The sequence below is a fragment of the Zea mays genome, chromosome 8 (assembly GCF_902167145.1).
Source record: "Zea mays cultivar B73 chromosome 8, Zm-B73-REFERENCE-NAM-5.0, whole genome shotgun sequence".
NCBI lineage: Eukaryota > Viridiplantae > Streptophyta > Magnoliopsida > Poales > Poaceae > Zea > Zea mays.
In genome coordinates this window covers 154,213,819-154,224,055 of record NC_050103.1, presented here as the reverse complement: position 1 = coordinate 154,224,055, position 10,237 = coordinate 154,213,819, and the positions used below count along the sequence as shown (strand labels likewise).

General features: G+C 41.6%; 1 protein-coding gene across 1 annotated transcript; it reads left to right on the top strand.

Moving 5' to 3' along the window:
• The first annotated feature begins 1,774 nt into the window (after positions 1–1,774).
• LOC100193706 (TUB transcription factor) lies at positions 1,775–6,517 on the top strand. Its single transcript, NM_001138798.1, has 4 exons — positions 1,775–2,115; positions 3,656–3,743; positions 4,761–4,890; positions 5,761–6,517. Exons 1-4 carry the CDS (start codon positions 1,816–1,818, stop codon positions 6,317–6,319), a joined length of 1,077 nt encoding a protein of 358 aa, NP_001132270.1. The 5' UTR covers positions 1,775–1,815; the 3' UTR covers positions 6,320–6,517.
• The last annotated feature ends 3,720 nt before the right edge of the window (positions 6,518–10,237 follow it).

Here is a 10,237-nt window from a genome sequence, read left to right as displayed (position 1 = left end):
CTGTCAGGTTCGCCAGACAAAATGATTTAAATGCTACTGATTATTATAATTCAATGATGGATAATATTGATGAGGTGACCGACAAGAGGATGATAGCCTTGGGAGCAATAGAAAAGGACAAGATCATGGTAGCCAGGGCCTACAACAAGAAGGTCAAAGCAAAATCATTTCAAGTAGGAGACCTGGTGTGGAAGACTATTCTGCCTCTAAGGAATAAAGACCGGAAGTTCGGGAAATGGTCGCCAAGCTGGGAGGGTCCTTATAAAGTAAAACAAGTGATGTCCGGCAACGCCTATTTGCTACAAACATTACAAGGCAAGGATTTGCCTAAGGCTTTGAATGGGCGTTTTCTCAAACAGTATCATCCTAGTATGTGGCAAGATGCCTAAGAGAACCGATGTAATCTCATCGAGTTATTCGCTTTTGGTTTGCTCAGCTCCACCAAAAGGCAGGGGGCATATGTTGAGCACCAAAATGAGGTGCGGACGGTCCGGCCCTGAGGCCGGACGGTCCGCGGTCCGGACGGTCCGCGCACGCGCAGAATAGATTAGGGTTCCGAGTTTTGTGCTATGTTTGTTAGCTATATCCGCGGAATTAGCTCGGAATCCGGTCGTGTAAAGGGTCCAGCCCCCCTCCTCTATAAAAAGAGAGGCCTACGGCCGATTTGTAATGAACAATCGAATCAATACAACTTCTATTCGCATTTATTTCCAGTACAATTAGGAGTAGTTCTAGTCTAGTTCTAGTTTAGCCTCTCAATCCCCAAATTCTTCGCCTCTCTTCGACTCTACGCCGATTGGAGGAGTCTAGGTCGGCCGGCCCGAGCCTAGACAACCCCTAGGATCTCTCCTCCCCGACGGGGTCCTTCCCGGGAGCGAGATCCAGGCCGCCGCCGGCGACTTCCGCCGCCCCTGCGCACGCGCGGACCGTCCGGCCTCAGGGCGCGGACCGTCCGGCCGTCAGACATAGGACCCAAGCTCCTGCACCAGGTCGCGGACCGTCCGGCCCCAGGCCACAGACCGTCCGCGCCTGACCAGAGAGCACCGCCGCCTCGCGCCAGATCGCGGACCGTCCGGCTCCGTGCCGCGGACCGTCCGCGCCTGACCAGAGAGCACCGCCGCCGGTTCTTCTTGAGTATTTGGCGCTCCGAAAAGGCGTCAACAAATAGATTATTCCTTCTCTCATAGCTATTTGAATTCTTTTGGTCAAACCGTTACCATATTCATATACATGTTCCTATACATACGTACTTTATTTTCTTTTATATAAAAAGGCACATGAAGTTTGAGCGGTGTGACCCGTATGTCGAACCATCTTACAAATTAAATAACATGTCAAACATAATCGCAATTAGTTAGCTAATTGATTCTTTCTAAATATAGATTTGAGCTACACCAAATTTCTCTAATTTAATCAATTTTATTAAAAAATATAAATATCCACTATATTAACATTAACTAGATTCAAACACCATGAAATATATAGGGAATTTGTTTTGATAGTATGGTAGATGTTAATATATTTCTTTTTTTAGATTATTAACTTAAGACAAAGCTATAATAGTACTGCGTACTAGCATCCTACTTCTTTGCGCTGAATATAAAAAAAATGCATCTATATCTATATTAAACAATAAGAGTATACGGTGGACCATTTCTTTTAATAAAAAACATACGACGGACTCTACGGTGACCACGGTACTTGTCAGCTACAGCCTACAGTTCCGCGGTTTTGAGTAAACAAGCGAGCGAAAAAATAAGAAGAGAGAGAAAAAGAAAAAGGAGAGGCCCGCGACTGTAGTGGGATTGTGGGAAGATGCCTCGGGATGGCGCGCAGGCGGCGCCGCCACCGGAGCGCGGCGAGATGGACGAGGTGGTAGAGGCGGACCCGGATACGGAGGCGGAGGATCAGGAGGAGAGGTGGGCGAGGCTGCTGCCGGAGCTGCTCTCCGACGTGGTGCGGCGCGTCGAGGCGTCCGGCGGCGAGCGGTGGCCGGCGCGGAAGGACGTCGTCTCCTGCGCCTGCGTGTGCCGCCGGTGGCGGGAGGCCGCCGTCTCCGTCGTGCGTCCGCCGGCGGAGTCCGGCAAGATCACCTTCCCCTCCTCGCTCAAGCAGGTGAGGACGGAAGCTGCGGTTTGAGCTGGTCGCTCGCACAGAGGTCAGTAGAGTGCCTTAGGCTCTTAGCTGACAATTCAATGTGTGCGGCGGCGTTGGTCTGTGTATATCCATGTGACCGTGTCGTCTCGATTATTTTGAGGAGGGATCGATGCAGTATGCGATTTTGGTCCTTGTTGACGAAGCTTGACCATGCCGTCTCGATTATTTTGAGGAGAGATCGATGCAATATGGGATTTTGGTCCTTGTTAACGAAGCTTCCCTGATGGATGATGGTATTGATGCACCGGACTAGGTAGTTGTGTGAAATCTGAGGGCCAATCTAACGTACTGTTGGACCGTCAATTCAGGCCATGAAACCATGAGGTTGCTTACTCTTGCAACTTTGAGAAATTGGAGTACTGGCAGGGTTAATAGATTCTAGTGTCGAATTGCTGACCTCACGATTTTGCAAAATGATTCGAGTTGACCTCCATCTCTTGAAAACTGAAGAACTCCATGAACTGCAGCGAAGCTTAGGGTTAGGGGTTGGGGGTTTTGTTGTTGGGGATTTGTGGTGGTGGGAATTGGTGATGGGGGAGGTACATTTAGTTGCAGTTGGTGAGGAACTGCCGAACTGGCAGTGACGGTGGATGCAGTGGCAGGAGCCGCTAGAGACAGGAGGTGGGCAGAGTGGGGGCGCCAGAGCCAGGAGAACAACTATGAGAGGAATGAAAGGAGTCGTATGGAGGGCAGTAGTGGAGGAGGAAGACCAAAGGACCTTATCAGCAGCAGCAGAGGAAGGTAGGCATAGGCAAGCCTGTCAGACAACGGAGGGGAGGGCAGGAAACAATGGCGCGGTGCTCATGTTGTGAAACACCACGACATGAAGATGGCAGTAGCAGTAGGTGGCAGGCGTGGTGCTTCTTGAGTCCCATTCAATCAGGTGTACAGGGTCATTGAAGTAGCAACATGCTCCATCCTATGTCCAAAATGTGACATACTTTTGGCCCAACAATCTGTATGAGAGTTTATATATACTCCATCGGTTCTTTTTTATTTGTCGCGTTTTAGTTCAAAAATGAACTAGCCGGCGACAAATATTTGAGAATGGAGGTAGTATAACTTTCAGGCGTGTGCTCAGAGTTAGCTTTTGGAGGTGACTAAATTCGGTCGCTTATTTTATCTAATGGTACCAGTGATGTTTGATGCTGGCCATGGATTTACAAAAACATTCCACAATCAGAAATGTCTAGTTTTTGCTACAAACTAAGCTGGCAGATGGAGTGCGGAAGTTAGCCATTTCTGGGGTGTCGTGGCAGTGCTCGTTGAATATCTTTGTTAGCTCAGTTACTTTTGTTATTTAGATTCTAATGAGAGAAATAACCTGGCAGGTCGATTGCATGGCTTCCCTTATATGGCGTCATCAGCGGTTTTGATACGTACCGGCCATTCAGATATTTAGGATATAGTTTGAGAAGTTTCCTGGCCAATTCAGTGTCGTAGTGTTTTTTATTTGACATCTGTGTACCTAAATCTTACACCATTTCTCAAAACACAGCCAGGGCCAAGGGAGAGACCAATGCAGTGCTTTATCAAGAGGAATAAGAACAACTCTACATTCTACCTCTACCTTGGCTTCACAAGTTGTAAGTAGAAGATATGACGTGTGCACCTTTTTCATCGTTAAATATTGCACGATGTATTCTTTCTTATGGAATTCTGCATTTCCACTTCCATACCTAATTGCTTTTTGTCATTAGGTTATTAATTGGACCAGCATGATAGAATAAGTTCCTGGACAGTGGGATGCAGTTGGGTTTAACTCATTTGTGATCATATGGAAACAAAGTAGATTGGATAATGAAACAGAACAAACAGTTTACATGAACACTATACTAGAATAATTACTTGTAGCCCTTGTAGTCCTGTAACGTACATGGAATCATGGATAGTAACAGTACTTCACATTATCTTGTACAAGCTCTTACTTACCCTCAACAGCTCACTGTTGGTGAGGCTAATTATTTCCTTATGAGACTCCCTGTTATTGTCTTAGTTTGGGTTAAAAGAAGTCTTGCAGTACACGTAAAACTCGGCCGGGGAGGGAAAGACCGCCCTCCCGGTATTCCATATAAGAAGAGACCGAAACAATGGTCCCGACCGAGAAAATCCCTGAACCCTGGCCCCGCATCACTAACGGGCCGGCGTTAACTGTCCACTCTGCAACGGTCCAACCGGAGGGTGGCGCACAGGACATCGCAACCCGAGAGCGGATGGGGCACATCGAGGGGATTTTTTTAACCAAGCCTGAAAATTCGCTCCCGATAGGAATCGAACCCAGGACTTGGAGGTGCTACTCGGAAGTCCTTAACCGCTAGGCTAGGGGCCCTTTCGCTCTTGTAGTACACGTCATGATAATATTTTTTATGATTATGCTTGTGTGTATATTCCATCAAACGCTACATGTTTTTTATGTAGAATTCTTTTGAAGTGCACAGATACACATTCCAAGCTGGGTGTGGATTTGTACTTTTATGTTTACATAGACGTCTGGTTGTAACTTTTTTTGTACATTAGATGTATTTTTTCTTCAGCCTTTTCACCGTCAGATATACTTGATGATTAATACCTTTTCTCTCTCTCTCTCTTTGGGCATCTGACAGCACCTGTGGATAAAGGGAAGTTTCTCATGGCTGCTAGAAGATTTAGGCGTGGTCCCCATACCGAGTACATTATATCTCTTGATGCAGAAGACTTATCACAAGGGAGCAATGCATACATGGGGAAACTGAGGTGAGGTTCAACATGATTCCAGAGTTCTCCTGAACCTTCTTGGATTACCTATGCTTATGAATTGGTTGCTGAAAGTGACGTGTTCTGGTGTGATTAGGTGGCACATACATTTCATGTAGTTGACAAAATATTTTTGAAAGCATAACTTAAGATACACAAAATGAATGAAGTTGCAGGATCCTTCCAACTGGTACCTGTGTTTTGATATGCCTTGCCCTTCAACTACCTGGTAATATGTTTTGATGGTTTACACGGTACACTGTCTATGTACTCTTATTGAAGAACAAACTCCCTGAACCTGCTAGCATGCCTTGTACATTACTTGGTATTAGGGCTTGCAATACATGAATCCATTGCAACTTTGCAATTGACTGCTTAAGTTGTGTTCTTGCACTGCTGACATATTTGGTATTGCAAAAGTTCGTTGACCATCTAAATGTTGGAGAAGTTAGCACTTCACTGTCTTAGACTCTTAGGTTAGGTTATATAACACTTCCCCTTGTTTAAATTCTCTGTGCGGACATCATACTCTTTCCCTCCTGAAATATAAGGGATTTGAGTTGTCCTAAGTACCGTCATAAGTTTGACCAAGCTTACACTTACACAGAACAATATATTTCTGACACTGAGTTAGCATCATTAGATACATTATGAATATATTTTCTTAATTTACCTCTTTGATTGGTAGATGTTAATACTCTTCTCTATAAACTTGGTCAAACTTTGGACAGTTTTGACTAGGACAGCGCAAACCCCATTATATTTCAGGACTGAGGGAGTAGATTATTGATCTCCTGTTATGTTTTAATGCTTGTATTGAAACTTCTTTCCCCATCTTAAAATACAACTCTACTTCTGCACCTTGTTTAGATCTGATTTCTGGGGGACAAACTTCAAAATATATGATAGCAAGCCACCATATGATGGTGCTAAAGCATCAAGTAGTCGATCTAGTCGTCGTTTCGGAAGCAGAAGGATTAGTCCCCAGGTATCGGCTGGCAATTATGAAGTTGGACAGGTTTCATACAAATACAACTTGCTCAAATCCAGAGGCCCCAGGAGAATGTATTGCACTCTCGAATGCCCTTCAGCCCAAGAGACTTGGGAAAACTCACTCAAGACAAAGTTCAGGCGCCCCCTGGGCCCCACAACTTTACGAAATAAAGCACCCCGCTGGCATGAGCACCTGCAATGCTGGTGCTTAAACTTCCATGGGCGGGTAACAGTTGCATCAGTCAAGAATTTCCAGCTTGTGGCTGCTGCCGACCCCAGTGAGCCTACTACCAACGTGGATGATGAAACGGTTCTGCTGCAGTTTGGTAAGGTCGATAGCGATATGTTCACAATGGATTACCGGCAACCACTCTCCGCGTTTCAAGCATTTGCCATCAGCCTCAGCAGCTTTGGGACCAAGCTAGCCTGTGAATAGCGATGCAGTTTGATGCTCTTCGTGTGGCTATATGGTTTGTGTTGGTGGTTGCTTGCTTGTTTCTTGTTGTTACGATGTGATCCGTTCTTCGTTTTAGTTGAGTATTTATGTACTATTTGTACCACAAGAGATGTAATAAACTATTGTATTGTCAAACGGATTTGTTCAAGGAAATTATGTGTAATGAACTTTTGCTCTAGTTCCATGCAAAAGACATTTCAATGTACATCTGTTCATGGTGAAGTGATACTTCTCCCTTTTCTATAAATATCGTTTTGTTTTGTTTGGATACTACTGTTACTAGTACTGCCTAGGAGTGTGGATTCTTTGGAAGCATAGGAACGTTAGTGGCGCTCGACCTCAAAGGACCGGAGAGCCGCTTGCAGATAGGGTCTGGCTCCATAAAAAACAAAAGGGTTTTTTAAGGTAGTGCCTTTGATTTTGCTGATGTACTTATTTTTATCTTTAGTCATGTTTTTTATCAGTTTTGTTCTTCTAGTACTATTCCAGTGCTATAGAATAGAAAGACAAAACTGAGAAAAAACACGATTGAGAGTAAAAATGAGCACACCAGCAATTTTGTTGGAGCGGCTGGTCTACGTGCTCTTGATTTGTGGAATTCATAGGTAGTTTTAGTTTAGTTGTTGTGGTCAGGGTTTCTCTTGCTTGTTGGTTTGGTTAGCCTTTCTTTTGGTTTCCTATTTGGCCTCTTTCTTTGCCTGGGGTTGGAGGCCGTTTTTATCGGGTTTTCTTCTTATTATTGTTGTAATGATACACAACTCTCTTGCGTATTCAGAAAAAAAATGCTAAGCAACAGTAAGAAAAATATTCTATGATATCATTTTGTGCAAGTTGTCAACCTCAACCTAAACTCTTGGGGTTGCTCTGCACATAAGTTTATCAGGTGTCAATCTTGTGAAGTTGCTGTTGCAAAGGTTCCAGGGACCAGCCACTCGATCAGCTACTGTCTGAACTCTGAATACCCCTAGTCAACTGAGATTGGCTCTACTACTGTTCTTCTAGAATTCAGAAAGTCCAGCATGCATGCTTGGAACGGCATTCATTTCCACGCAGGCCATACTTTTCCAAGTCGCCCCAAAACTGTCGAGGTAGTTTTAGCGACGACAACATCCATGCGTCATCATGTATATTGTTTAATCCACAACAGTATTTTGAACAATTTCTATCGTAAAGGACCACAAAAAATAGCTAATGGGTCTTTATCTCTTGCATATTAAGCAACGAAAACTAGTTATTTTTTGGATGAAGGATGTAAATTATCTATTTTTTATCGGTCAGGTGAAACTGATGGAAATCACCTAATTTCTATGTGCTACGGCCAACCGATAAAAATTAGCTGGTTAGAACTTACCAGATGCAAATTAATCATTTATATCTGCACATAGTGTGTGTATATAAATGCTATTTTGCTCCCTAGATGTCAAATAACTATTTGGTTATTTGGCATCCTGTCTCTCAACCGAGACGTCTCAGCAGTCCAACAGAGCCGGCCTAAATTTCTCCATCTATTTAATATGATCCAACCTTTCGTTCGTTTACCTTTCCCTTTCTCACGCGACAATTCCTTCGTTCTCTATGGGTACTCATGCCATTCATGAGAATAACTGAGATAGCAGTTATTTAGTGAGTCAGACAATTTTTTTAAAAAAACAGGAAATATGAAAGGAAGTAAATAAACTCAGTCATTATATGAATACTCAGTCATTCCATCTTTTAGTCTAGATGTTCATAAGAATTATTGAGTACCAAATACAATTCAGGAGAATCAATTAGTCATTCATTATGTTCATATAGTCAAGCATTCATCATCTTCAGTCATTGCGTCCTAGTTTATTTTTATTGTTTTTGTGGGTAGGCACGGTTTTGATCGATGGCGACTTACAGGGTGGCACTGGCTAATCAGTGATGGGGTCACGCCCGAGGAGGCACGCTGGGGAGGCCGCCGAACAGATCGATCAGACGAAATTGCGTGTGGTGGGCTCTGTCCGAACTCTATATAAAAGGGTACGCTAGTGTAAAATAGCTATTTGACGCCTAGAGTGCCAAATAGCTATTTGGCATGTTGTGTGTATGTGTGTATACGCAAAGGGGGCATGGGCGGGCGTGTATACGTTTACAATATATATATATATATATATATATATATATATATATATATATATATATATATATATATATATATATATATATATATATATATATATATATATATATATTCATTCATATCAATCCTCATCATACAAATCACAAATCTTAGACCAGAGAAAAATCCTTGCTAAGTTCTTGATCACCCTATTTGAACATGAGTTAATATATCATAATTGGAAAACTTAACAAAGTAAAATATGTTATACACAAAGTAGAAATATAACTGGAAAAGTAAAAATTATTATATCTCAATTATCATCAAGGATCAATTTGTCCTCTTCTTTCTCAGAGCTGCCATCTCACTTTTTTCATCAAATGCCCTCATTTTCTTTTCTCAGATATCATTACATCATCATGATCTCTGACAAAATCTAGTAACATGTCAATATATGTGCTCGGCAGATCCCTATTTTGGGCAATGTCAAATCATTCTTAGACTCCAAGTGGCATTCACAATAACCATCATCACTAGGTGTGTACATGCATTCATGATGATTAACTTTATATACTACTTACTAAGATTTCAAGCCTGTACATGAATCTGACATATAATACACATGCTCGACTTAGTGAGCAAGGATAAAATTGTAATGTCCACGTAATCGTTTTGTTTGTCGTGGTTGACTTCAACCATGTCATATTGATTTTGTTAAGTTCTAGGGTTGGGATCAAACCAATCACATAGAAAAAATAACATTTTAAGATTTGTATTTTTTGCAAAGCTATACTCAAGTATGTTTTGGATTATTTTATAATAATTAATTTTTTGATATTGTGCATCAATGCTCCTAGTTACAACTTCAATGTTACATGCAGCTAGAGTATGAGTAACTTCTAATTTGGTTGATTGGATGTGAAACCTATTAACATCACACCTACTCTGGCTTTTGATAGTTACACTTTCATAAGATAATTGGCACATGTCTTCATGTACATTGGCAATTTGCACGCACTATTAGTCGTACATGTTTATAAGATCCTTAAAATATAATATGGTACAATAATAAGTGTTCACATGTTCTCTAAACCAAATGATAAAATTAGGACCTCGTATTCTTTCATGTTGCATCACATCTAGTTGATTTGATATAGGTTGACATCTGTATTTTTCCTGTATGAAAGTAAAATAAATAAGAAGATCAATGAAAATGACTTTTGTTCTTTTTGATATAAAATTAAGGTTAATAAACCCTTACTTAAAATATTGTTCCATCTCATGCATATTTGTGTACATGTAAACTAAACAAGACTTTCATTCTTCCTGAATGACATAATAGGTCATGCAAGCACTGACACGTTTACCCTTTCATTGAAAAAATTAAGATTGCTAGAAGAATGATCTTCATATGTATATGGTACCACACAGTAGGTGCATTAGCATTGTGTTACTCTATGAAGTATACATTGTATACAATCTCTTTGAATTTAAATCTTCTATGATGCACCCTTCTACTCTTGTCTTATTATCAACCATTGGCCTAAGCTTTTTTAGGGTTCTTTCAATAAGATACATTCACCTATATTACATTGGGTCGTCTACCTTAACTTCATATAGGATATGGACAAGTAAATGTCGTATTAGATTGAACCATCTAATGAGAGAGATATTTTTTCTATCTTGCATACAAGGACCAAAATCTCTTTCTCTAGCTGATACATCATATCTTTTTAAATTTATTTAGTACAAAGTTGTTTGTAAACATAGCTTAGTTAAGCTAGCACCATTCACATGACTTCATTCAAGTAGCC